We start from the raw sequence: 27,279 nt of genomic DNA on the forward strand, positions 1-27,279 counted from the left end.
GGCACACACAACAAAAGTTGGACTTCCAGATCTTGGCAAGAACTGACGATGTTAACCCATGTTAGGCTCTAACAGGCCTGTAACTGGTGTGTTTACAAAGTACATACTGTGCGGCTATGTCCCAACATATACAAGTATAATTCATAATAGAATCATAGAAGCACCAGGAGGACAATGGACAGTACGCATAAATACAGCACAGAACATATTGTCGTATCACTACTCTGGCAGTACGATATTAGAATTTTTTTTTGTCAACATCTTTACAGAAGTCCAGGTCTCCCGTCATGGCTGCTCAGTGCTCCATGAACTGACATGGCGGTGGGGTAGTCTTCGTCTTTTCACCTGCAGGAATAAGAGGCAACACAGTGCCATCATCAGAAATCTTCACAGAAATTATCGTATGCAGCGATCATCAGATCTATTACCGAAATAGAATCCCATGGTGCAAACAGAATCATTTACCAACGATAAAAGGCAAGGCTTCAAACTGTATTACTTTGCTACAATTTTTCTATTTCTTTACCAAGTAGGCAGCATACCTGTTGTCCCAAACTTAATTCAGTTTATGGTTCACGTTGCTAGAAGCATTTGAGTTGGAAACTCACCATAAGCTCCACGAATCTCGACTTCGCGCCATTCTTGAACAAGGGCGCAGCAACAACACAGCAGATGTGAAAGGAAGTCATCGCAGCAGCCTCCCTGTCAGAAGCTAAGAGCATCAGACCTTCTGAAACTGCAAAGACTCCAGCAAGTTTGCTAATATATAAGAGCATCAGAACTTCTTCCACTATATATTAGCAGAGTATAAGTTAACTTTATCAAGATAATTGTTAACCAAATGTTTTCCCGTGATATTCTGGTTTTGGTGAATGGTCAATCCAATAGTATGGTTAAGAAATAAGCATTTCTATTTTAAGGACAAATACAAGATCAACTAGTAACATGTCCAGGAATATTTACCGCAATGTTCAACTTTTGACGAAGCTTTCTCCTTACACAGCAAGTATAACAGCAGCAGGATAATATCAGGGAGTATGCCATAATATCATTGCAGGCCTCTCCAGAAGCTGAAAACAGCATAGAATTACATAAAGCAAGCTTTAGCTAACAGAAACAACTAAAATCTCAGAAACCATATGAAAGCACTCTACTTGAAAGTATGTATGGTTGTATCTTCTTTGCTGCAAGGAAACCTCAGCATGTAAAATAAGGTGAAGATATTTTCACTTTTCAAAGAAATATTCTTACACATCGGTCTGTCCTTGGCCACTGAAGCAATTCTCGAGAAGGTTCCACAGGGGAAAAACAAGGTCTTGAAACCTATGTTACCATAGATAACAGAATCACGTAAGAAATTCAGGAGCAAGCTAGATACAAGGTTGGACAGGTATTCTTAAAATATCATGTAAAACACCATAATGAAATTATTTAACCAAATACTGAATAAAGTGAATAAAATTATGGCAATCAATATCTGTTGTTCAAAGATAAGGTTAATAGGCATACACAAAGCTGGCTCTGAACAGCAGCCAAGTAAATCTGCATGCCACTCATCAATGTATGATACTCTCCTTGAGACAGGATCATGTCCATATGAAACTGGTGAAGAACATCTGCATAGGATACACACGATCAGAACTAAAAAACACTAATTTGGAAGATAACCTGATTTCATGTTGTGGAAGATAACCTACTTTTCCTTCCATCTAAAAAACAACAACATTCACACAGGAGTATGGTTTGTAATCTTCTAGGATGCAAAATTTAGTGTACCAGAATTACATCTTTAAATAAGGCAATGGTAGATGATATCTAGACACTTCTCATATCACTTGCAAACCCATATGGACTCAAACGGCAGGTTAATGTTAACCCAAGGAAAAATGGTTCCCTAAACAATCTTATATGTCAATATCATATAATAAAGAAACAGTTACCAAAACTATAACACAGCTAAATGTCTAAATTCACCAACCCTGGTGCGCTGGAGGTATTTTTTGGCTTCTTTGGATAGTCATCATCATCATATGATTTTGCACCATCTCCTTTGGATTCATTGTAATTTGAATCCTTTTTTTCAGAAATTTTCGCATTTGTTCCTTCCTCTGGAATGGTACATGCCACAGTTTTCGTTACTCCAAGCAGGTGCTGAATAACCTCACATGAGCCCAGATCCATGTTGCTTTGTGACCTTTGAAGCTCCACCTGGAGCTTCTCACTCTCCTTCTTAAGGGCTTCATTGAAAGGTAAGTTTGGATAGGAACATGACAGAGTCTTCTTTAGCACTATTGTAGGATTTGTACAAGGATCAGGATTTAACAGAGCATCTTGCACTTTCTTGTCTTCCTCATCAAAAGAATATTCACATTGGTCTCTCTCAATGTACTCAATCCGATCCTAGAACAGTTAAAAAGAAGAGTAAGCCAAACAGAAAATTGAGAGGAAGAGCAAAAGATGCTCCTTGAACCTTGATTAGAGCTAAAAACAACTAGCTATACTGTACAAAATTCAGCTTAACTTCCTTGTGTCTGTATATGATTCCACAGCTGTATAGAAGCACTGAAAGCGATGGCACATAAAATAGTTGGAATTTCAGAACATTAGAATCATTGGTCCTACCTACTTCATGGCTAGCAGAAAACAAGAAACCAATCAGGCCATGCAGGAAAACGACCCTAGTCAATCAGAGAATGATACTTTAGAACCTCAAAAGCCGAGATTCGACGCACCATGCTTCAGAACCAAAGAATGATACACATCACCTTCCTTGTAAAGTCTAAACCAGAAGGAATATCCGAGCAGAATGGAATATATAACAAACGAACATTTCTGAAAGCCTACCTAGCACATCCAGTCTAGCATTCTACTGCAAGAATAAACAACTGAATTTTGGGATACGCTAGTGACAGTGAGAGAAAACACGAGAGAAAGCTGATTACCAACCCGAATGCGGGCATTGTCGACGAGGGTGATGAGCGGGACTAGGCGGAGGTAGTTGTCGATCTCGTTCTGCGCCTTGCGGAACTGGTAGACGATGTTCCAGCCCATGGCGAGGAGGTAGAGGTAGGAGCGGTCCTGGCACGAGTTGACGAGCAGGTAGCCGCGCCGGAGCGCGTCCTCGAGCTGCTCGAGCGGCTCGCGCGTCTCCGGGTACTTCCTGAGCTCCGAGACCCGGAGCTGCTCCAGCAGGCCGCCGATGAGCTTGAGGTGCCGCGCGAAGCGGCGGCAGTTGCTCTTGTGCATCCGCGCCGTGGACGCCGCCTTGACGATGAGGGAGATGAGCTTCACGGCGTCCAGCCCCGTGAGCTGCGCGATGTTGGAGAGCTCCCCAACGTTGTCCCACGACGCCATTGCGATCTTGAATTTCTTACCCCCCCCCCCCCCTCTCCTCCTCCACACACGAGCCGCTCGGCCTCTCGGCTAATTCGCGCGCGAGGCGAAGATCGGGGAGACCCCAGGCAAACCTACCCGCCACGGTGCGTCCTCCCTCCGGCCATGGCTCCAAGAACCTCGCTTTCGGCTCTTGATTGCAGGGAAAACGACCGCGGCCGGGCAGATCTGAAAGATCACAGCAGCGGCATTCCTCTTATCGCCTGCGAGGAAAGAAATCAATCAAGATCAAAGACCCTTGTGCTTGCGGCGAACCAATTCTGCTGGAAATCCCGCCAGCTATACTACTGAATTACCTCTCGCTGTCACCTCCTCCGGCGGTGACAGAATCGGAGACTGGAAGACTGGACTGGGGATGCGCGACGGCGCTGCGCCACTCCCTCTCTCTATCCCCCTCCTCCCTCGAGCGGCGCGGCGGGGAACTGGAGTGGAGAACCGGCAATGCCTGGAAGTGGGAAGGGGAGGGGGCGCGGAGCGGATGAGGCGACGAGCAGGCAATGCCTCCTGGTGGCTGGTGCTGGACTCGCGGTCACCGGTTCGCTCCACTGACCAAAACACCTCAGCTCGCTCGCCTCGCCACATGTTGCGTTGCGTTCCCCGTGTCTCCGAGTCCGTGCCGCGCGCACAGTTTTGGGTGCTTGTGCTGCGCGCGGGTGCCGTGCCGGGCGCCCCCCGCCTGGGCCTCGCTCGCGTCCAGCGCTCGCGTCACTCGTGGGCAGGCAGGTGGGGGCAGCGGCACTAGCACTCCACCGCGATCAGCGACAAAGGAATAGTTAGCTTTTGGGAGCATGCGCGTCTCAGCAGGAAATGGTATGCTTTGCTCCTTCGCCTGTGGCTGACAGGTTGGCCATCTGTTCAGATTCCAAGGCCGGTCAGTTGAATACTTCCACTGTACTTGGGTTCAGGTTCAGCACCCTTCTGCGTTGGAATTAAACAAGACCCGGGTCGAGTTCAAGGTTGCGAGCGCCCGTGACCCGGTCAGGTTGGTACAATTGTTTGGTGGTGGACCAGTGGTAGTAGGAGGAGGACTATTTTTTTTTTGCGAGGAGTAGGAGGACTACTACTGTACTGCCAGGATGGCTTTTATTTTGTTTATAATGCATTTACGGAAAAAGCCCCTGCTGCCCTGGCAACTTTGTCCGTGGAGGAAACGGACGTGGGCGTGCGCCACGGGTACCACCGGGGCACCACCGCAGCCACCAGCTAGACTGCGCACTGCCGCACTTTGCATGCGCCGAAGGTGGTTGGCATGCGTCGCCACTGTTGCCGATGGCCGATGCCCCGCCCTCCCGCATATTGGGTTCATGCACCTCAGGAGTCAGGACGCCCACCGGTTTTGTCGCGTTGGTTTCACATACGGCCAAACAGCAACAGCAGAAGCGAAAGGGCCTATAATATAATCTAGTGTTATACAAATCTCGGTAGCACTTGAGGTGCTGATTTCGATTTCTCATGGTAAGGAATATTCTGAAATTTAGTGACGTTGTGCATTCAGTAGTAGGCGACGTTTTCATCAACAGCGAGGCATCTGTGGTGACTTCGTTAATCTCGAGAATTTGCCGGCTCAGTCTTCAAAGATGCTTATAGGAGTAAGATTGCGTAGAAGTGTAAGTGGACGTGTGTTGTGAGTGTCCGAGTTGCACTTTGTATTTTTTTTACACCTCTCATCTGGGTACAGCTGTATCATCTGTTTATATACGCACGCACGCACCATCCAACACACACACACCAAACTCACAACACACGTATACAATTAGACCTACAACTACACACAGATACGAAGATCGTGTCCTTTCAGAGATCATCAGAAACCTCCAAAGCTCTGTAGGCGACGAGCGCGTCGCAGTCCTTTTATAGCTCCACACGTGAGAGGCAGGCAACGGAGATCACGCACACCAAACTCACACCACACATGTACAATCAGACATACAACTACACACAGATACGAAGATCGCGTCCTTTCAGAGATCACCAGAAACCTCCAAGACTCTGTAGGCGACGGGCACGTCGCAGTCCTTTTATACCTCCACGCGTGAGAGGCAACGGAGATCACGCACACCAAACTCACACCACACGTGTACAATCAGACCTACAACTACACACAGATACGAAGATCGCGTCCTTACAGAGATCACCAGAAACCTCCAAGGCTCTGTAGGCGACGGGCACGTCGCAGTCCCTTTATAACTCCACCGTGAGAGACAATGGAGATTATTTAAGATACTGCACACCACACGTGTACAATCAGACCTACAACTACACACAGATACGAAGATCGCGTCCTTACGGGAGTTACGGATTCGAACCTGCGCCCGGCCGCTCGCTCACCGGCGCTCAGTCCTCGATTCCTCGTTGCACTGTGTAATTAAAAAACACCAGCAGCAGAAAGCCCCGCCCGTCGGTCCGTCGCCGTCGCCGACGGGCAGCCCCAGCCAGGCCCCAACGGCAAAACGGCGAGACTGCCTGCACTATCTTCGGCTGGGCTCGCCGCTCTTCGCGGCCGGCCTGCTCGCTCGGTTGCCGTCGCCGCCCACGGGCAGCCCCCCCAGGCCCCAACGGCAAAACGGCGAGACTGCCTGCACTATCTTCGGCTGGGCTCGCCGCTCTTCGCGGCCGGCCTGCTCGCTCGGTTCCCCGCGAAACTCCAGCTCCGAAAGGCCCAAGAAGGATGCCCCTCCCCGACGCACACCACGGGCCCCGCGTCCCTCACCGCAGCCCGCCCGTTAATGTGTTGGAGGCCCACGGCAGTGGCTTGAGAGGCGGATCCGGCCTGTTATCTTATTGCCGTGGGCTGAAACCTTACCTTGGGCACACACTATTTGTTTTTTTAGGTGCTAGCATGGTTTCCTTTGAAAAAAAAAATGTTTCAACAACAACAAGGGCTAGACATTACCCTGCTGCACTTAGCTAGCGATAAATTTCAGGTACAGGATTAATGCTTGATGTTTACATGAAATGCCTCTTAGCCGTAAAAAAAAGGGCTAATTCATACCAGTGTGCTCATCGTAGATAGCTGCTGGACCACTTATCCAATGTTTTATGCTGATATGCATACGTCAAGCATTTTAAGTTTTGACTTATCACTTGAACCAAAAGTACGTGCTGAAGCTTCGAACTGGACAAACAGCATGACCACCGGACGGTGACGACAACGACGAATTGTCCCACTCTTGTTCTGCTAGTAACAAGCAACAATGTTATTCTCTAACATCTAAACAGCACCAGCCATCAGTCAACCAGCAATATTCTTCTTTCACAATAAATCAGTACCGGCCACCAGTCACAGCGAGCCGAACAGAATAGGATCCATTCTTTTATCGCAATCCCATGGTCAGGATGTGCAGTCTAGGCAAATAACAACCACGTCAGCACTTATTCCCGCTGGCCAAGTCATTCTCCGTCATGCCTTTGAAAAAAAATCCTCTATCCTGCCTTTGAAAAAAAAATATCCATGATGCCAGAACAGTAAAGTCTGCTGTACGCCACGACTGAGTACGAGCAACGTGCGCGCCGCGCCGCCACCACCCTCCCTGTCCCGGCTCTGACTGCGCGCGAGTCATCACAGCCTCAAGCCCCCAACCACCGCACTCAAGCCGTCGCCGTGCCGAGCCAGTCTATCCAAACCAACCCCGGGCAGGGTTTCCATTCCCGACCGGACCGGCCTAACCGCCGGGCTCCGGTACCGGTTTACCGGTCCGGTTAGGCCGGATACCGGTCGGAACCGAACAAAAGGAAGTTTGAATTTGTTTGAATTCAAATCTCGGCGTTCAAACGGTACGGACCGGTATACCGGCCGGACGGTCCGGTTTACCGACCGGTTTGACCGGTATACCGGTGATGTGGGAGGGGCAGCCCGAACCGGTAAACCGGTCGGTTATACCGGTATACCGGACGGTTATACCGGTAAACCGGCCGGTTGGACCGGTATACCGGTTCGTTTTCCGGCGCTTCAAAAATAGATCCCGGTGTAAAATAAAAGAAAATTTCGGCATGAGCTATGCACATTTTAATGTAAATGACCATACCAAAGCAACAAGTTATAATCATACATACAAATACAATAGTAATAAGCGTGCATACAAATACAGAGTCATACACCTAGACACATGAAACGAAAGTTCAACGTAGAAATGGGAAGACCCCCATTTGGGACGCGGTTTGGTATTCGGCGTTGGACATCAAAGCGATACCTCGCACTCTAAGCAGCTCAGCCTTGTAGTGTTGCCAAGTTTGGCCCGTCCACGCCGATGTTGTCTGCCATTCCTGAACTAACATAGTGTAAAAATAGGGGTCTTCCCATTCCCCCATCTCAGTCGGTGGCTGCATGCTGATGTCAGGAATGGGATAGTGAAAAGAGTGCCTCGAATCGCTGTAGGAGGAAGAAGAGTGCTGTGGACTATCATAGTCCGTTGGTCCACCTGTTCTCCTCTGCGATTGCGGTGCTCCATGGTCGGTGTCCTGAGTAGCATGTGTGAACTGAGTCTCCCCTGCAATCAACCATATTTCATAATTAGTAGTCAATAGTCAGAAATATGTGTCTATTTGTATGTGCAATGTATACCTGTGAAACGAACACTACGAGCACGACCACTACCACCAGCAGCAGCATCAGCACCACTACCACCACCACCAGCATCAGGCCCAGCACCGTCACCATCATCACCATCATCACCATCATCGGCCGAGTTGCTATCCTCGGACTCCTGATATGGAGGACTACGCTCACTTTTGCCATCATCAGTCTCGGTGTCGTTGCTCACTGGTTTTGCTGTTCCTTTGCCTTTTCGACGCTTCGGGTCACCCTTCTTAGGTCCTTTCTGCAACTTTCTCTTCCCTAGGTGAGTGTCACCTATATTTGTACGTGCCCAATCGCTGATGGAATCATTCCCCGTAGCCTCACGTAGATCTGACTCGTTTATTTGATCTCTGACAATATGGGACGAGAGAGGGATGTCGCCGTCATCATCATCCTCGTCCAGAACTGGAGCCCGGTTAGATCTACCATATTCCATCCATTCCCGCACCGGATTTTTCTCATCATAGAAAGAAAGATGGGCTAGCTGGTCAATGAAATCACCTTCTTCACGCATCAGTGGCCCGGAGACCTCCTCAAGTCGGAGACGAAGATTGTAGTTGACATAAACAAGCTTATTAAGTTTCTTGTGCGACAACCGATTGCGAACCTTTGTATGCAGCAAGGCAAAAGTACTCCAGTTCCGCTCGCATCCACTGGACGAACAACATTGTGAAACAAGCCTCATGGCAAGGTACTGCAGTTTTGGAGTACTTGATCCGAACATCATCCACCAGGACGCTGCATGTGCAACCGAGTATGTAAGCAATATTTTCGAATAGAGAAAATAACAATTTCATACGGTCGCATCAATAGACTTATGGAACCACATGACCCCATTGCAATATATCAAAAAGTTGATGACACTCATCCTCGTCGGACCAGTCCATGAATCACACATCAACGTGACGCCAAATAAGGGCCAGTCTTTCTGAAACTTTACGTACCTCGTCTTCAAGTCTTGCTCGTTCTGATCAAGGTACTTGCCATCAATATCCCGTCCAGTGGGTGATGCGATACCTTCACCTGCAAACCATATGAAAATCATGAGATACAAGGATGTACGCTCATAGGTATCATTGCAATGAAAGAAAACTTACCCCACTTTTGTGTCTCCCTGACCGCACTGATAAAGTATGGACTGTCAGCCTGTCTTCCAGGAACTCCTGCAATATGGAAAAACTTTGACCAAGCTTTACCAATAGCTTCCTTTGCGTTCTTACCCTTCTGCGTCCAGGAGCCTGTATCAATTCTTGGTTGCATCATTCCTCTTCTCCCACCAGCTGCCAAGTTATAGTCCTCCACCACAGGACTTTCCCTCTGCGAAGTGGACCTTCGAAACATCCTCTGCATAACATTCCCCCTCGTCGAACCACTACCTCCTCCACGCTCATATGCACCTCCTCTCTGTTCCACCCCCCGTCGGAACTCTGCTTCCGCTCTTGATAGATCCATGGCACGCTGCACCTGAGCTTTCTCATCTTCTTCATCACCGGGATAGTTTCCCTCCGCTGCAGCCTTCTCCCGTCTCAACCTCTCTCGAGCCCGGTCAGCAGTTGCCTTCTTTGCCCTATCCAACTCACGCTGAAAGAAGTCCCGCACATCAGGTGGCACATTCCTGCAATGGACCACCTCCGCCCCGCGCCCAGCCAAATGTTGTTTCAATCTAGTCGCACCACCTCCTCCTTTCTGCGTACGACAATAGTTGCATCGCCATCCGGGATAAAGATTTTCCCCGTGTTCCCATACAACATCTCTGCTTGCCATTGTCTATCTGCATACATGGACAACAAAAATATATCATCTAATATTCTAACTCCTAAGTCATAGTGTCAAAAATCATCTAAATACACCTAAATCCTAAAACATTCTAAATCCTAAAACATCCTAAATCCTAAATCTTACCTACATTCTAAATATACCTAAGTCATACACCTAAATCCTAAAAAAATCATCTAAAATCATCTAGGGAAAAAAACCTCACCTGCCGGCGGCTTACCGCCGCTCGTGGCGGTTTACCGCCTAGCCGGGCCGGTAAACCGGCCTCCAAGGGCGGCTAACCGGTTGATCTGGTGGCGGCCCGGCTTACCGGTGCGGGGGCCGGTTAGCCGCTCTTAGGAGCCGGCTGGCCGGGTCAGGGCGGCGGACGGCGGGTGCGGGCGGCGGACAGGGGTTCCTAGGGGGCGAGAGGAGCGGACGAGTGGCTGGTGAGGCTGCGGGACGGTTGGGGATAGGTTAAATACGCTGTGCCGCGCGATGGGCCTTAATGGGCCGTCGTTTTTTTTCTTTTTCTTTTTTGATTTAACTTCTAAATTCCGCAAACCATACTAAATGATCAAATATTTGGGAAAATTTTACACCATTAGATTCGTCGTACCTTGAAATATTTTTAGGAATTTTTTGAGAATTTTTCATTTTTATTAATTCAAATTCAAATTTTAAAATTTGGCCGGTTTTAAACCGGACCAAACCGGTACCGGTCCGGACCGGTTTGGCCGGTTACCGGTCAAACCGGTCCGGTTACCGACGGTTTGGTAAACCATGACCCCGGGACGGGACTCGCTCTCGCTCCTCCGAGTCGCCGACGCCGAGCCGCCACCCTTTGCCCGGAATGACTGTATATCGCGCGTGTGATGATTTCAGGATCCATCATCAGAAGCTGGTTAGTGGGTTGACGAGATTGATTTCAGGCCAATAACACTTTCATTGGTAGCATGTAGTAAAGAGATTTGCTGTCTATATCCATACATATATGCACATATGCATTACAGACTTATAATTTTTATATATGGACGCATGCATGCACGATGCAAATTTACTATGAAGCATTTATTTTTATTCTTTTTTCTTTGCTTTTCTTTTTTATTATTACTAATTTACACACTGTTTTTTATTTTCTTTACTTTTTGCATGTGCATGCATGCAGACGATGATTGGGGTCATGTGAGTAGTTTTTTCTTCTTTTTTCTTTTCTTATTCTTTTATTCTTTTTCTACATTCTTTTTCTTTTCTTTTCATATTTTTTATTGTCCGCATGCATATACAAAATATTTTCCTTTCTCTTTTTGTTTTACTTCTTTTCCTTTTTTATATTTAAACTTGTTTCTACATCCTTTCATCATTCCATGATTGTATATTATTAAATATATCTTTAATTAGATTATCTACTATACAAACTATATATTCATGATGAAAAATTATGCTTATAAAATAATATTTTTACAATATAAATGCATTTATTCTCATATAAAACTATTTATCATCGTATTACTAATTTGTTCGCATAACCATAATATTTGTTCACTTTGTAGATTAAATTGTTCCGTGATGTTGACTAATTTGTTCGCGATATTTATTTTTTATTATTATCCTATGCAATCAAATGTTCGCGATGTATAATATTTTGATCGTTGTGTATTATTATTTGTTCGTTATGCTTAACTTTTTTGTTCGTATAAAATAATCAGTTGTCCGTTTGGTTAAAATATTTGTTCCCAGTATCCAAAATTCTTTATTAAGTATTTAAAAAATATTTTTAAAAAATTAACATGCAAACATAGGCAAGTGTGATCTTATTTTAAAGATCTTGTTTAAAAAAATAATGGTGCAATCCAAATTTTATTTTGATGCTCAGTTTAATAATTGTAGATTTTTTTAGTTACGAATTAGCAAGTATGTGGGTGACATCATCAGTTGCGTGGGCATAATCTTTTCTCTAGATGGAAGCATAACGGGTAGTGTTATTGGGCTTAATTGCGGCCCAAATTGCTATTCAGAGGTGCGCTTAAGGCGATAGTTTGATGAAACATCACCTCCAGCGATATGTAGGCCGTGTTTAGATGTGTAAAGGCAAAACGCAAATTTTTTGTAAATCATTTGCATGGTGTACTAAATGTAGTCGAAAAATAAATCGAATTATACAAATAGACTGTAAATCGCGAGATGAATCTAATGAGCGGACGTGATTGGACACTAAATTGCTACAGTAATGCTACAGTAACTTGCTTTAATGATGGATTAATTAGTCTCATTAGATTCGTCTCGTAGTTTACAGACGAGATCTGTAATTAATTTTGTGATTAGTCTACATTTAGTATTCAAAGGTCCCTTAAAAAACGAAAAAACGCAAAATGCAAATTTAACTAAGCACACCCGTAATCGCACCCCCGCTTTGCCTGCCTACCCGCATCCTCGCCGTGTCCAAAGCCAAGCTGTTGCAACCCATCCTCCCCGGACTCCCGGACTCTCGAGTCTCTGCCTCTAATCTTCTCCCATGGAGCGGCTCATCTCCACGCCCGCCGCCTCCCCCTCCCCTTCCCCCTCGCAGACCCGGATCCGCCTGCCCAGCGGGTCCCCTCTCCTCCCCTCCCGGCGCCTCCCCGCCGCGGCATGGCCCCGGCTGCGGATACAGCCGGCGCGGCCCGCCGCGGCGATCGCGCTGGCGTCGCCGCTGCGCCACGAGGGCCTCTCGGCGGCAGCGCCGGAGGAGGCGCGGGGCGACGAGCCGGCGGCGGCCGTTGGGCCCCTGTGGAAGCTGCTCGGGAGTCTGCTCCCGAAGGTGAGAGGATTGTTTTTGCCCCCTCCCTTCCCGTTTAAGGTTGCAATATTTGGCTCAGAGAGTGGAACGCTGCCAGGACCCAGGTTACGGTAGTGATGGTGTTTGGTGTAATTAATCGTGCTGTGTAAGCAAGCAATTCATGGTTGGCATGCTAGTTTTCTGGATCAGGGAGCATGCCGCTCCTGCCTGGTTTTAGCATAAGCTTCCTACTGTCAACTGTGCGAATAGGAATAGGAAAGTATACTCAAGGATATCCAAGGGTAATTTTAGCACATGAGAAAGGGAAGGAAAAGTACAATTCGGCTGCTGTAATTGCTAATATACAGAGATAGCTTAATCTTATTAGATAATCTATGCTGACCAATGCGAGTAATTCTAAATGCACTCGGTGGTACAAGGAAAAGTAACTTAATTAACATCTGTGAAGCCTACAAATACATCTGGAGTGCATTGTTTTAATTGATCGCACACCGAGTAGTCTTATGACTTCGGATAATGCTTGTGGAAATTAAGAAACTGTATGGTGACTGGCAGCTTCGAGTTAGGTTTGAGAAGTAGTTTTCTTTTGTGATTTCTCTAAAAAATTAAGCCCAGATTCCATGCAAAGACTCCAACTGCTTGTGGAGTTGTGGTCGTAGGGAGGGTCTTGGCTACTGGTCCTGTAACCTAGTGAGTTTAGAAATTGGTTTAAACCATTCCAGTTTTTAGTTGGGCTAGTATATTTTTGTGTAGAATGTTGATGTCAATGCATCTTGATCAGCTATTAAGCTTCCTTTCTACGATTTGTTTGGTGAATTGTCTTCTGTTCGTCATACCTTACTGAGGTTTCCTCTGGAGCGGGCCTGAATTGTTCTCGTAAACATGTAATGGTCAAAACAAGCTGCATTATCAATATTCTCATTCCCCGAAAAAGTGATAGAAGTGCCATGGTTGAAGGCATTTAGTTGTTGCATTGGTTTAGCACAAAATTTCCTATTGCAAATTCTGCCGGTGATTCTAACTTTCAGGTGTGTTAAGATTTCTTGATCATTGATAATCATGTTAGTCTGTCTGTTCACATGTATTCTTCCCTACTCCCGATATTGTCTTGGTGATTTATTGGCAGGACGCAACCACCATTTGGACAGATTGCTTTTCATAACTGGCAATAACTCTGGTGCTTGCATTTTTATTTTGTGCGTATGTGCTTAGGACCTCTTGCTAGGTGCATTGGAAATTGATCTTTCTAAAAAAACTTATTGTATAAACGCATGTATGCACTTAATAATTTAGTTATAAAATTGGAGAGAAACATGAGAATGGGAATATAAAACATGCATCTTTTGGGAGGATCAAGGTAATAAGTACTCCAAATTTCTGGTGCTGTTTACCGGTTCAAATTAGATTTTCGGTACTAAGCAGCTTTCGTTGTATAATTCTATCAAGCTATATATTGCGTAACTAATTAAATGATTTTCACAGGTCTGTATTTTATTGATTTGTGGCTTATTATGTGCACAAGGAGCTTATGTCATTTTGTTCACTAAAATTTAAGATTTCTTGCTGGTCTTTCTCTGTCTTGTTCTGATGTGTTACAAATCTTCTGTATTGCAGGCTTCCACTGTTGCCCTTTTCCTATTGGTGACACTTATTACTGGCACCCTGCACTCAAGCATCCCTCATCCAGCCTATGCATCGATGCAACCAGTAGCCAATACTGGTGGAAGACTCTTCACGACAGAGATACTAAGCAGTGGTTGGGCTGGTTTTTTAGCTGGGTGCTTACATACCTTGTCTGGACCTGACCATTTAGTTGCCTTGGCACCACTTTCTATTGGGAGATCAAGGCTTGAAAGTGGTCTGGTCGGGGCCCTTTGGGGCTGCGGTCATGACGCAGGACAAGTTATTTTTGGCCTGCTCTTCTTGTTACTCAAGGATCGATTGCACATTGAGGTTTTCCGTGCATGGGGAACACGAGTTGTAGGCCTGACCCTTCTGATCATAGGAGCCATGGGTGTCCGGGAAGCCTCAGAGATTCAAGAGTCCACGCAGCTAGTTTTGGAGGGTGTTGAAGCCAGCATGACCAGCAGTGAACCTTTGCAGGTCCCATCAGCTCCCAGAAAGAAGAAAGTTGGTTTTGCAACCTTCGCCACTGGAGTTGTCCATGGTCTCCAACCGGATGCACTGCTGATGGTCTTGCCTGCGTTGGCTCTTCCGTCGCGCTTTGCGATTTCCTGCTCTGTATCATTTGCTGGTTTTGTCTGATGCAAAGGTCTGTATCATTTGTGCGGTGTTCCTGCACATATGAGGGGATGGAAGGGTGGTATGGTTAATCCTACAATACAGAGCAGGAACACCGCACAAATGATCACGGACTGTAATGTGCAGCATCTCCAAGGATCACGGACTCAGGTTGGCGGATTCAGTGGGACAAATCCTAGTCGACGGGGGCCGGTAGAAGCAAAAAGTGTAGAAGAATCGCGAGATGCCGATTCACATGCACGCCCTGGGAGGCCGGAAAAAGGAACTAATCTAATCAGGGCCCCAATTGCCAATCCAGGACAGGAGATATACTAGCCACGTTGATCGTGGTTAGAAGAGCTTGGAGGAATCCAGAGGCCTCTCTGAAATGTTATAAAAAGGTGTAAAAGAAAAAAGGAAGAGGGCCCTGGGTCCAATCCTGAGTGCTTTTCTTTTTCACGTGATGACTTCCCCTGCGGCGTCCGGAAGATCCAAGGCTCCCAGCCAAATCCTTGCTCGGTTTCCAGCAGCCGATTACAATCTGGAAAGTTCCTAAAATCACTCTTGTAACAAGTTTTCAGCCGAAATAAAAAAAGGGCTTGAGCTTGGTTTCAAACCGATGGCACCAAAAAACTGATGAAATAAGGGTCGCGGTAGAAGCGATGATCTTCACTGGGAAAAGGGTTCCCGTAAACCTTTTGCCCCTGCAATCAGTAGGATCAGAATGATTCGAGTACCAGACCTGACGACAAATATATATACCCTCTAGCCACGGAAGCGCGGGAAGCATCTCAAAGTCGCTCGACGTCCCAACGATCGAGCCAGGCCATCAGCCATCTCCATCGCCATAAGTACTGGGGCAGAGGCGCAACGGCCGCATCAGGCTGGCATCTCAGATACCCCGTCTCGGAAAGGTAAAAACACTCTTGGTTGGCCAGGCGCAGGTACCCTCCCAGCACGGCGGAATGATTCGCGTGGACGACCTCATCGCCGATCTCTGCGAGCTGCCGGCCAAAGTCATCGTCGGCAAGAAGAAGCGCAAGGAATTCCAGGTACGGCATGCTGCTCTCGCGGAAAAAAACAAGGCAGCCAGTACGGCGGGCAATGTGACGGACAAGCACTGCATGAAACTGAATAACTGATCGATGTCGATGGCTGAACTCTTTCTGTTTGGCATTGGTGAATTCAGAAGGTGGACTTGCTAGTCCGGATGGACTGCGAGGGCTGCGAGCGCAGGGTACGAAAGGCGCTGGAGGACATGAAAGGTGCGTGTCGTGTCGTGTCGTGTCGTCGTTCACACATTGTCAGTCCGCCCGATCAGTCGTCGTCTCGTCGACGGCCGAGCAACTTATTAACGGAGCGGTAGGCCGCTCGCCGGCGTGCCCGCAGGCGTGAGCAGCGTGGAGGTGGACCCGAAGCAGAACAAGGTGACGGTGTCGGGGGAGGTGGAGGCGCCGGAGGTGGTGAAGCGTCTGCGGCGGCGGGCGGGGAAGAAGGCGGAGCCGTGGCCCTACGTGCCGTACGAGGTGGTGCCGCACCCCTACGCGCCGGGGGCCTACGACAAGAAGGCGCCGCCGGGGTACGTGCGCAACGTGCTCGACGATCCCGACAAGGCGCCGCTCGTCAGGGCAAGCTCCATGGAGGAGAGGTACACCGCCGCCTTCAGCGACGAAAACCCCAACTCCTGCGCCGTCATGTGATGTGACCCAGATCCAGCATAGCATAGTAGGCTTCTTTTCCATCTCTGTTAGCTCGATCTCTTCCTGTACAGTTCTGGGATGATGTTTTCTAGCTTACTCCGGCAGATGTAAATTTTTGTGGCAATGTTAATTTTACCATTTGTGGAACGTTGAGATGAACACAGCTTGTGCTGTTTGGGTTAAAGGAGGAAGAATGATTTGGCTTGGCGAGCCGGAAGATGGTGATGAAGCCCAAAAGAAACTGTTGGGAATTGGGACACAAACACTCTTATTAGCATCACACTACGCAACAGAGTATGGAATGTTGACACAAATATATTTATATAAAAGAACTGCCAAAAATGTGCCCGAACCAGGCGATCTTCATTCATACGTAACTGGGTAATTAGAGATACCTACATGAGACACACGGCCAGGCACCGCTAAAAGAATAATTCATCATGAACTCGCCACTAGCGAGTGGAGAAGGACCGCTTACAATGAACATGATTTGAAAATATACAACCTCAAAAACAGAAATGCTGGCAAAATCATAATCGCATCAATCACTGAAGAGAACAAGAACACCAGAAATAATAATAGTGTCATCTACTTTTATATAGTTTTGCCCGGTCCACACGAAACAGTTTCTCGACTCTTGACACTTAAAATAACTCGGTTCACACCAAAAGTGTCATCAAACTGCTAACATTCGATAACCTACAGGGTAATAACACATAGCAGAAAGAAACATGAACCTCACATTAACTACCTTTTTGGCTTTTTTTGTTTTCCATTTTTTTTTGGCTTTTTTCAGTCTCTTGTTGTATTTCTCTATCTCTACTTTTTGTATTATGCTTTTTTTCGTTTTTTTTAAAACCAACTGATCTTTACACCTCATACAAGGTAAGGTGTGCATGCCGTCACTGTGAAAACTCGGCCTGCCATTGTACTTCATATTCCTTGAATATATAGCCTCAAAAGGTATCGCTCCGGAGTAAATTTCTTGCTGCCTTTGGTCCAAAACGTGGTCCACTCCCAATGTTGTGTAGCCCGCCCAAGGTTGGTGCATGATAACCTAGACTGACTGAAGTCACTGATCTAGTCAGAAGAGCTTCACCAGGCATTCCTTGCATATTAGCATGGTAAGTTGCCCCCTCAAGTCCAACAGAATGAAACTGAGATACCAGCAAATCAGTGTTAGATGTCACAGGGGTCAACGGACCAGAACTTCCAGCAGAATAATTTGGTTTTGGAAGCAGCCAATTCTCCCATGTTCCACGCCTTCGTAGTTTATCACCCTGTTCGAGCACAAAAGAAAGAGCCAAGCCTTTAAGCAAGAGGAATGAAGAATAGAGCAGTCACTAACAATAAGAAATGCAATTACTATGTGGCAAAATGAGAATCATAATATTATCTAACATGTGCAACAGCGCGAAGAGTGAACAAGATTTTGCAGTGGTTAGAAAGATTAGTAGCAATAAGTTGCTAATGCCTAATGTAGTAGTCTCTGCAAAGGCCTTTTGATCATTGAAGATAGGATTCAAATTTTTGTTGTCCTATTGCTAATTTTACTTACAGATGCAAAGCACAGTTTTCCATTTTGGTGATTGTTTCTTTATTTGGGACGACGGTAATGATAGCTAATGGCAAGACATACTAAGAAACTATTACATTACATGAATTAATCAGAAGACCTGGATTTTTCAAGTGTCTGAAAACAACTTATATTTCAGTCACCATACTGGACGTTGGATAAACATCGAGCCCAGGGATGAGCTAAATGGATTCTGCTATTGAGAAATAGATTGTTCTAACTTTGTGAGATAAGTTAATCCTAGTTGAATCAATTTCATACTTAAATTTCCATGGTCATACTAGGAAAACATGCCCTAAGAAAATAATCAAATGATACAAACGTCGTTGTATTGCGGACATCATGTCAAATAAAACAAACCCCAGGTCAACAAGAAGAAGCTAAAGTCTAGGACATGGACTAACCAGTAGCTACATCATGTTTGCTTAACAAACTATGCATGACCTAACAAACTATGCTAACAAACAAGATAATGAAAATATTCTTGACCTTTTTTTAGAATCAGTGTGCAATGTTATGGGGAGATTCACATGTTATAGTTACTAGCATTCTTGCTAGCCAGAGCTAATTTAATTTGAACATTTACAAATGGTAATTGGACCAAGAAAACATTACCTGAACTTCCACAACAGTAGACATCATGACTGTTTCTAAGATAAACTGAATATTATCAGTCAGCTTCTGGACCTGGAAAAAATATTAACATGAATGACACCATCTCTTTGTAAAAGAACAAAATATATATTTGATTATTCTGGAAAAGGATATCTGATCTACTATCGCACTCCACAGTCCACACTCATTCAATCATCAGTATCCTCTTTCACGCATTAATGGACGCAGTCTCACAACTTTTTTTTTGCATTTACAAATGCATTATGATGCCAGCTGTAAATAATGGCCAAGTATTGCCCATACTGACAAGGAAACACAACAAAAAAGATAAACAGAAGCAGAGATATAAACCATAAGTTCTCCACGATTCCAATATGTTCTAGCTCCAATTCTAAGGTACTTTCATTAGCAGTCTGCTCTAAAATTGTATGAATAATTCCCAGATAGTCAGACTACTAGGATGCATATTTTGCCTTGACTAAAATGGTGCCCAAAGAAATGGACAATTTCCTACAATATTGAAAGGATAACTCGTTTGGATAAACATCATCAAAACAGAAGGGTATCCACTAAGCATATGATCAAGAACCTATGGGCCCTAAACTATCGACTGACCCCATCTTTACCACTTATCTGTCATGCTTTATGGCAGAGGAGAAAAAACACATGTACCAATAAAAAAACATTGACCCCCCCCCCCCCCCCACCCTAAAAAAAATATCCATTGGAGACTTTGGTGAACCACCCTCCTATTTTGAGGGAAACATCTTTCTTATGAAAACTGAATTTTGGCATCCTATCTTCTGCAGTGACCTCAGCTAAATGTGTCCCATTATAACTGCTATTCATTATAAATGTGGAAGCAGCGTACTCATGACCCATGAGCCTTCCATAGCTACCGTTTCATTGCCGGTATTCCAACACATCACATCCCCCACCTCACCCCCAATAATAATAAAAAAAACTTCAAGACAAAACCCATCAAATTTTGGACAGGTCCGCCCTAAAGAAAATCGATTGTGCCTATACCTTAGCAAACCAACACATGGTGGCTTTTAATTAGAAAAAAGTGTCATGGAACAACACATGCATATCAAATCCTCTGAAGGTAGAATGAACATGAATATGGTCACTGCAGTTGGACCATACAAATAATCTGTGGTGCCTCAACTTATGATACATACAAATCTGCGGCAGCAGCAAGGCACAAGTAATTAAGTGCATCAACAGACCATACAAATGTGTAAATGAGTGCATTAAGAATATACGGAAGTCGTATACCTATTGGATGTACACAAGTTATTAAGAGGGATGGATTGAACTCGCTCTAAGCCTTGAACAAAAATGTGCCTGTGAGCTAACAGTGACCCTCAAATCAGCTGAAAGAAATCAGAGAACATGGCCAAGAGTGTCCTCACTAACACTAGCATTCAGTTTAAGCTACTATCATAATACCACTGTAAAAAGTTGTCAAAGAATAGAGACGCTTTGGTTTCCCAGTAGATCCCACTTTCCTAATCGTATGGTGAACATTCCAAAAGTACCACCGACTCTATCCATCACTGACAGTTTGCCCCTGATTGCACTAGTGCTATTATTTAGAAGGTAGCAATGATGCAATTGTATTAACAACGGAAGAATTACTGGTATCACTGGCATTACTACTTGCCAATATAGCTATTGTGATGGTATACAATTTCTGAAATGCAGACATCAAAGAGATTGGAATCCAATAATGCAATGCAGCTGTGCCATCCAAGGTACTGATTATACCAGTAACATAAACTGATTCCCTGTTAATTGTATAGGGGCTATATTGCAAATCAGTTAAATGGATCCATGCCACAATATGCAGACATTCTCATTATTGGTGACAACTACAGAATGAGTCCATAAACTTACTAAACAGGTTATCAGAGAGACAGACTAAGAATTCAGTGTGGAATTAACAAAGAATCAACTCATAAAACCTGAAAACTTACTTTGCGGAAGCCAGCAATCAGGGATAATGGCACCCAACCTTGGTCATCCATGTGTTGCCGCAAGTATGGGTCCTTGCACAAATTGTCATCACTGCAAAATTCACAAGTGAATAAACACATTGGTCAGAGCATTTTCACACATAAAAGAAGAGATTCTGAAAAAATGTATATGACCACCTACCTGAAATAATAATCAATTTGCTCCAGAAGCTCCTTCCGATGAGGATCAACTAAAATAGCTTGGGGGCTTGCTGGATGAGGCACAAAAGGCAGGCCTTGAATGCCTTCCGTGGGGGCTGCCGACGCAAAATAGTAAACATGCGGTGCTATGTCTGCTATTCACAACAAGCAAATCAATGCAACATAACAAAAGGACAAATCCAAGAGTTCATGAACCACATGCACAAGCACGACATTACCAGGGAAGCCCATAGGTACCCCATAAGGTGGTGTCTGAGTAGTAGGGCTAAGGAAAGGTGGTGGCGGCGGAGGTGCTCCTGTTACAACAGCCAGAGCAGGAGGAGCCCTAATGTATGTTGGCTGGTGGCCACGCTGCTGGTGAGCTGGTCCATGGCCATCTCTGCGGCCACCTCCTCGCCGTGGCCCATCAAAGCCCCCATGGTGCTCATTCCCACGTCGTCCCCCACCTCCACCATTGCCCCTCCTGTTTCCCCCACCATAGCCACCCCCTCGACTATGGTTATGGGAACCAAAACGTCCATTCTGATGATGAAAATCTCCGCCGTTGCTCCGGGCATTAGGCGCATAGACAGGGGACGGTTCTGTGGCAGGGGCACTCTTCTCCAGCCCATCTGCCACAGGCATCACCAGGGCACGCCGGGCCACAGGATTGCGCACAGGAGTCTCATTGCCAGGGTTAGCATCCGGAGCACCGGAAATGCCCAAAGAGACCGGCGAGATCACCGCCCCCTGACACAATTCGGACAGAGTAAAACCCAATCTCATCAAATGGTACAAAAATTTCAAGCTCCGTCATGAGTAATTATGTCAAACACTGGCATAAAAAACACTGGTATCAGCTCACTGTGGAAGCGGGAGAAGTGGCCTTAGGTGACGCCTTGGCCGGCGGCGGCGGGGGAGACGCCAGCCCCGGCAGCGCCGGCCACGAGTTCGTGTCCATGATGGGGTTTTCAACCGCCACCGCGGCTGGCACAGTCGCGCCCCCGGGGCGCTTCCAGGCGGCCGCGGCCGCCCCAGCCTTCTTCGCCCCAAACGGGCTATCGGACGGGGGCGGCGTCCCGGCCCCAGCAACGGCAGCATGCGGGTCGGCGCTGGTAGCCATCGTCCGCACCGAAATCACACGGGAGATAGCGAGTTCTATGGGGTGGAGGCGACTGCGCGAACGGCGGCGGCGGAGGTGGAAGGGCGGAGTTGTGAGGGGTGGGGGGATCGGTCAGTGGTACGGCATGAGGCGATCGGTGACGAGGGTTCCAAATATTGCCGCGCGGCGAGGCGAAGCGAGGGTTGGCGATCGGCGATCGGATCGGGGGAGGTGGGGGGGCGGTGCGGTGGCGAGCGGAGCCGGAGCCGGAGCCGATGCCTGCCTGCCTGCGTCGCTCGCTGCTCTTCCCTTCCCACGGGGCACGACGGGCGGTGGATGGACGCGGACGGGATCCCTCTCTCCTTGCCCTGCCGTGGTGGGCCACAAAAGGGAAAGCCCGCAGCCCCCCGCGTGGGCCCGCCCCCGCTGCTCCCCTCCGTCCGATCGCAGATGAACGGCCGCGCCGCGTCCCGAGCCCGCGCCGCTCTAAAGCGGCTCGCGCTGGCGTCCGCTTGGCTACCGCCCCACGGCTGGCGCGCGGGCCCCGCGCGCGCCGGGTGCGGCGTTGGAGGGTTGTTGACGAGTGGAGCGGCGGGGAGCCGCACGATGCGGGACGGACGGTTGGGCCGCCGCGGAAGGTCGGCGTCCGGCGAAAGCGAATTATTGCGACGCCTGGGGGCTCGCAATTCCAGCGGCGGAAGCGGTGGCGCCTGGGACGAACCGGCGAGTCGGCGACCGCCCACCCCCGCTTTTGCAAGAGCGCCCTCCACTGCTTCTGGATTCCCCGACTCTTTCTTTCACCGGCCTTATCTGATTCTCTCCCCCTCTCTATCAGTCTATCTCCTTCTCCAGATGGGCTAACGTCGTGGATCACGGCTTGGTTCGCTGCTTTTTTTCTGGCTTTTTGCACGTCGCGAGTACTATGTTGAGATTGTTGAACCGCTCGGTTTTTCTAAGGAGGAGCCTTTCGCGAAAAGAAAACACAAAGAGGATCGAGATGTTACTTTGTTCTGAGAATGCGCCGAGAATCTACCCGATTTTTTTGGCCTCCCCCGTTAGACCTTGGATTCAGTCAAGATCGTCAGGGATAAAGCGGGTTGTAAGAATTTGGACATGATCTCGAAAGAGCATCGACGAATTTGCTGATCCTCCTCTCCGCTCGTGTTCGTGATCCCCAGCTATCTTTTGTTTTTGTTTTGGAAGACCTTCACGTGTTGGAACACACCTTGCCGTGCAACCAAGTTATCTCGACAGATGAGGTGACGCCGGCTCCCCCGTCGTTCGTCATCGCCGCGCCCGGAAGCAAGGAGACGGGCGGAGCCTCTCGTTTCTTGCTCGAGAGTCGAGCCGTCGCTGTAATGCCATCGGCCATCGCCAGGTGACGCTGTCACGCCGTGCCGAAAACCCCCGTCGGGTCGCTTTCCTGTCTAATTTTCGTTGAGACGATTCATACGGAATTTATAGCACACATGCGCTCGGGTCGTACGCGCGTGCTCTTCGCATGGCCGCTATTTTTTCTCCCCCCGTCGCACGTTGTTCTGATCGCGAGGAAATCGGGCCCTGTTTGGATGAGAGTAGCACAAGTAGTACAAAAATTTTGACCAATAATTAAGAGTACTAAATAAAGATAATTTACAAAACTAACTCCACAGCCCCGTACGACTTCGCGAGACGAACCTAATGATGCTTTTGACCGCACAATTAGAAGATGGTACTGTAGCATAACTGTAGCCAATCATCGATTAATTACTATCATTAGATTCGTCGTGAAAAGTTACACCCATTCATAAAAAAAATTTACAAATAAATTTCGTTTAGTGCTCAATGCATGTAAGATTCTTTTTTTGGGAATTGTGTGATATGATATGCTAGGGAAAAACAAAGGCCTCGGTGGAGCAGCATCGAAACACGAGCGCGTCTCGAATTGAAGGAGACGCTAGCGAGGGACGAATCCGTGTACAGGGAATTCAATTCCATTTTGGCCAGTTTCAGTAGGAATTATCATCAAACAATTATCAAAGACTCGAAAATTTGATAATTGGGTCGGATGGCTGTCACGGCGATGGCACACTCATCTGATGAAAATTCCCTATCTTTTTCCTCATAAATGATTTTACCATGCTAGCAAATTTGCTCACACTCATACTAGTTCTCAGTCTAGAGCGCTAGTGTAAACTTGGGTAGAGCACCCTCTCATTTATTAGTTTACATACAGCTACACCATTTCTGCTGCACTTATTATCCTTTTTGTGGGGTGAGCACTGAAGATTCACCACTTCTAGCTCTGTATTCCCGAATTATACTTTGAATTTCAGCGAGTTCTGCCTATTTACAAATCAGAAACAGTATTGCCACAGAAATATATCAGAAACGGTAGGATTTACTTCACAAACGAATCAAATTACGATGTGATGCTGTCCGTATTCTGGAGTAACGCAGATCCATGAAAGAAGGCAAACAGGTCTGGGCTCATTGTAGTGGTAAATATTGTTCTACCATGACCTAACTAGACTCAAAAAATTCGTCTCGCAACGTACATCAAAATTATGCAATTAGTTTTTTAATTTACCTATATTTAGTACTCCATGCATGGATCACTTGCTATATTTAATGTTTCGATGTGATGGAAAGTTTGGAGGAGTTGGGGGATCTAAACACACCCCACATAGCATTATCTGCTACTGACAGGAAATCTGGATAACACTGACAAGACAACAATTTCCAAGTCCTTGGTTGTTGCTTCCTTGATTCTAGCTATAACCGTTTTGTCATTCTGGATTCTATAGCCTAACCTCAATCATAAGCTAATAATAACCATGGAGCAGTACTCAGCTTGTACCGGTTTCAAGTTCAACTGAAGCAGGGTAACGGTTAGTTTAAGGAACAAGTCTATTTTACCTCCCTGAACTTGTCAAGAAGTCCGCATTACCCCCCTCAACTACAATACCAGGAATAGAACCCCCCTCAACTCTCAAAACCGGACAAATACCCCCCTAGATTGTGTGGAGGCGGTTTTCCACGGTGGGCCCCACCTGTCAGCCTCTCATCTCTCTCTTTCAATCTCCCCCGAGCTCACCGCCGCCCCTGAGCTCCACGTCTGGAGCTCCGCCCCACCGCTCAAGCTTCGCACGCACTGGAGTCGGCCGCTGCTACGGAGAAGAAGCAGAGGAAGGGGAGAGAGAGAGAGGCCTTGCGGTGATCCGGCCACCGCCGCCGTGGCCGCCATGAGGGATGAAGAGGAACGCGCGGCGGCGAACTCGAGGCTGGCCGAGCTTTGCCGGGGGCCATGGCATGCTCCGCGCCGCCTGCTCCGCCGATGAGGGCCCCACCGCGGCGCGCATGGACAGGCACTGTAGCCCCGCCGCAGGGAGTAGGGAGGAGGGGCGCGCGCTGCACAGGCCGTCGGAGGAAGAGATGGGGGCGCACGAGCTCCGCCGGCGCATGTGCTGCCCCACGCTAGAGCCCGTCCGCCGCCTCCAACGGGCCGCATGGCCCTATCTCGCGCCCACCGGCCGCCGCGGGCCGTACCTGCTCGTCGGCCACCCCTGCTTCGCCGAGGACGCGCGGGGAGGAGAGCTCCGCTACAGCCATGGCCCTGCGCCGGGAGAGCAGGGGCGGGGGGCGCTGCCGCGAGGCCCGCCATCGGCCCGAGACCGAGGAGGGAGGGCGGCGGAGGATGGCGCGCCGGCATGGGGACGGAGGGAGGGCCGCCGAGGAGTGAGGGAGGGAGGGCGCGCGGCGGCCGGCGCATGGAGCCAAGCTCCGGTGCGGTCGCCGCGAGCTGGAGCTCGGCCGCGGCCGTCGCGGGCCAGCTCCGCCGCAGTCGGCCTCCTCCACCACGGTAGGGTGGGAATGGTTGGCGGCCGGGAAGGGTGGGGATGGCTGGCAGCGGCGGGGTGGGAGAGAGGAAGTGAGAGAGATGCGAGGCTGACAGGTGGGGCCCACCGTGGAAAACCGCCTCCACACAGCCGGGTGTGATTTGTCCTGTTTTGAGAGTTGAGGAGGGTTCTATTCCTGGTATTGTAGTTGATAGGGGTAATGCGGACTCCTTGACAAATTCAGGGGGTAAAACAGACTTGTTCCTTAGTTTAATAACGATCACCAATCATGCACCGGCTACAAGTTCGAACTCCTCATCAGATGCTGAGTATCCAAATGTACCAGCATGGCACTATACAGGTCCAGATTTTTCTGTAACCGCCGAACAAACGAATTGGTTTGTGCAATCTATAACGGAAAGCAAATGGCTTTGCAATGAACAAGATACCAACTCCCAAATTCAGACATCGTATGATGCAGATACAGGCCACATTTGCAGTGGTCCTGTCTCGTGCTCTGAAAACTTTGGATTGGAAACCAATCGCGTTAATAGCAGACGAAAAGAAAGCTGAGATTTTACTGTATCAACCAGCTAGTTGAAGCACTGATTTGTTCTAAACGGGTGCAAAGATATGGCACCACTGATGCTCCATTTTTTCTGAATGTGCTGCTGCTGTTCCATTCCAAGGCCCGTTATTGCATTTCGTTTTTATCTGACTCCAGCAATACACATTTTTTTTAGATAAAAACGTACTACTCAGACCAGTAGCAAAATATATTATTGATCTAACCAGAAGCGATACATATTTTTTTGAGATGCTAAACTTTCGAATTATCAAGGTTAATTAAGCATGATTTTGTGCTTTATTTTGACCAACATATAAGCTCAAGCATATTTTGTTTTTTCCCGTCATCTCTAGCAAGGTAAAAAAAAAGTTTTTTCTCGGACACGATTAACAAAGAAAGAGAAGGCAAAGGGAATTGCATGCAGAAAATAGTTGATAATCATAGCACGCCAGTTAGCTCTTAAAATAGCCGACTCATATCATCCCCGCCTTGGACTTGGTTGCTATCAATAACGAGCTACTAGTGTATGATCATTAGACTGCGGCTGCATTCAATCGTTCACCACAAATATGATCCATTTTATCCGAGAAACTGGTCACTAATAATAGGGTTTCACTTAGTAAGAGCTGAAACTCACCACAGAATATCAGCTCTATCCATTTTATTTACTATAGATACTAGAGGCCTAGTTAACTTGATGGGGAAAAAAAGGAAACAAAAACGCCATATGTATAGCACCGTAGTTCTAAACATAGAAGTTTTTCATCAAAATTAAAATCATAAAAAAACACAGAGCCCAAGAAGGAAGATTGTTTAGAGCTGAAAATGAGAGAGCACCGTTGCACCACCTACTGATATGCATATTTAGACTTTTCCATGGTTCGTGCTGGAGCAGTGTACTTACTTTTTCGTTTTGCTTTGTTGCAACATAAAAGTGTTACGCAATCCACATGTTAGCCTCAAAAAAATGATTTCAAAAGCTGACAGCTGACAT

At 47.2% G+C, this 27,279-nt stretch overlaps 4 protein-coding genes across 5 annotated transcripts; 2 read left to right on the forward strand and 2 right to left on the reverse strand.

The window, feature by feature from the left end:
- Positions 1-32: 32 nt before the first annotated feature.
- LOC120647254 (cell number regulator 13-like) lies at positions 33-3,992 on the reverse strand. Its single transcript, XM_039923973.1, has 8 exons — positions 3,690-3,992; positions 2,947-3,596; positions 1,979-2,400; positions 1,510-1,616; positions 1,252-1,323; positions 964-1,070; positions 609-702; positions 33-345 (listed from the first exon to the last, which is right to left on the reverse strand). The coding sequence occupies exons 2-8, from the start codon at positions 3,352-3,354 to the stop codon at positions 296-298; spliced, it is 1,260 nt and encodes a 419-aa protein (XP_039779907.1). The 5' UTR covers positions 3,355-3,596; positions 3,690-3,992; the 3' UTR covers positions 33-295.
- An 8,149-nt stretch (positions 3,993-12,141) lies between these two features.
- On the forward strand, positions 12,142-14,768 carry LOC120648262. Its single transcript, XM_039924989.1, has 2 exons — positions 12,142-12,524; positions 14,118-14,768. Exons 1-2 carry the CDS (start codon positions 12,240-12,242, stop codon positions 14,766-14,768), a joined length of 936 nt encoding a protein of 311 aa, XP_039780923.1. The 5' UTR covers positions 12,142-12,239.
- LOC120647258 (heavy metal-associated isoprenylated plant protein 27-like) lies at positions 14,738-16,656 on the forward strand. The gene is made up of 3 exons (XM_039923979.1): positions 14,738-15,796; positions 15,934-16,009; positions 16,134-16,656. Exons 1-3 carry the CDS (start codon positions 15,710-15,712, stop codon positions 16,442-16,444), a joined length of 474 nt encoding a protein of 157 aa, XP_039779913.1. The 5' UTR covers positions 14,738-15,709; the 3' UTR covers positions 16,445-16,656.
- Positions 16,657-16,966: 310 nt separating this feature from the next.
- On the reverse strand, positions 16,967-22,219 carry LOC120647259 (la-related protein 1B-like). 2 transcript variants are annotated; one of them, XM_039923981.1, is made up of 6 exons: positions 21,663-22,219; positions 21,037-21,547; positions 20,799-20,949; positions 20,618-20,708; positions 18,636-18,707; positions 16,967-17,724 (listed from the first exon to the last, which is right to left on the reverse strand). In XM_039923981.1, exons 1-6 carry the CDS (start codon positions 21,918-21,920, stop codon positions 17,401-17,403), a joined length of 1,407 nt encoding a protein of 468 aa, XP_039779915.1. In that variant the 5' UTR covers positions 21,921-22,219; the 3' UTR covers positions 16,967-17,400. The 2 variants fall into 2 exon arrangements, with proteins under 2 accessions (XP_039779915.1, XP_039779914.1); XM_039923980.1 differs by having other exon boundaries at positions 20,799-20,952; positions 21,663-22,175.
- Positions 22,220-27,279: the final 5,060 nt, after the last annotated feature.

The sequence above is a fragment of the Panicum virgatum genome, chromosome 9K (genome assembly GCF_016808335.1).
Source record: "Panicum virgatum strain AP13 chromosome 9K, P.virgatum_v5, whole genome shotgun sequence".
NCBI lineage: Eukaryota > Viridiplantae > Streptophyta > Magnoliopsida > Poales > Poaceae > Panicum > Panicum virgatum.

Coding starts and splice junctions, on each gene's coding strand:
- LOC120647254 (XM_039923973.1), bottom strand. CDS start 3,354: ATGGCGTCGTGGGACAACGTTGGGGAGCTCTCCAACATCGCGCAGCTC. Junction 2,401..2,946: donor TCGACAATGCCCGCATTCGG/GTTGGTAATCAG, acceptor TAACTGTTCTAG/GATCGGATTGAGTACATTGA. Junction 1,324..1,509: donor CTGTTCAGAGCCAGCTTTGT/GTATGCCTATTA, acceptor ATGGTAACATAG/GTTTCAAGACCTTGTTTTTC.
- LOC120648262 (XM_039924989.1), top strand. CDS start 12,240: ATGGAGCGGCTCATCTCCACGCCCGCCGCCTCCCCCTCCCCTTCCCCC. Junction 12,525..14,117: donor TCGGGAGTCTGCTCCCGAAG/GTGAGAGGATTG, acceptor TCTGTATTGCAG/GCTTCCACTGTTGCCCTTTT.
- LOC120647258 (XM_039923979.1), top strand. CDS start 15,710: ATGATTCGCGTGGACGACCTCATCGCCGATCTCTGCGAGCTGCCGGCC. Junction 15,797..15,933: donor AGAAGCGCAAGGAATTCCAG/GTACGGCATGCT, acceptor TGGTGAATTCAG/AAGGTGGACTTGCTAGTCCG. Junction 16,010..16,133: donor GGCGCTGGAGGACATGAAAG/GTGCGTGTCGTG, acceptor GCGTGCCCGCAG/GCGTGAGCAGCGTGGAGGTG.
- LOC120647259 (XM_039923980.1), bottom strand. CDS start 21,920: ATGGCTACCAGCGCCGACCCGCATGCTGCCGTTGCTGGGGCCGGGACG. Junction 21,548..21,662: donor CCACTTCTCCCGCTTCCACA/GTGAGCTGATAC, acceptor GAATTGTGTCAG/GGGGCGGTGATCTCGCCGGT. Junction 18,708..20,617: donor TGATTGCTGGCTTCCGCAAA/GTAAGTTTTCAG, acceptor TATTTTTTCCAG/GTCCAGAAGCTGACTGATAA.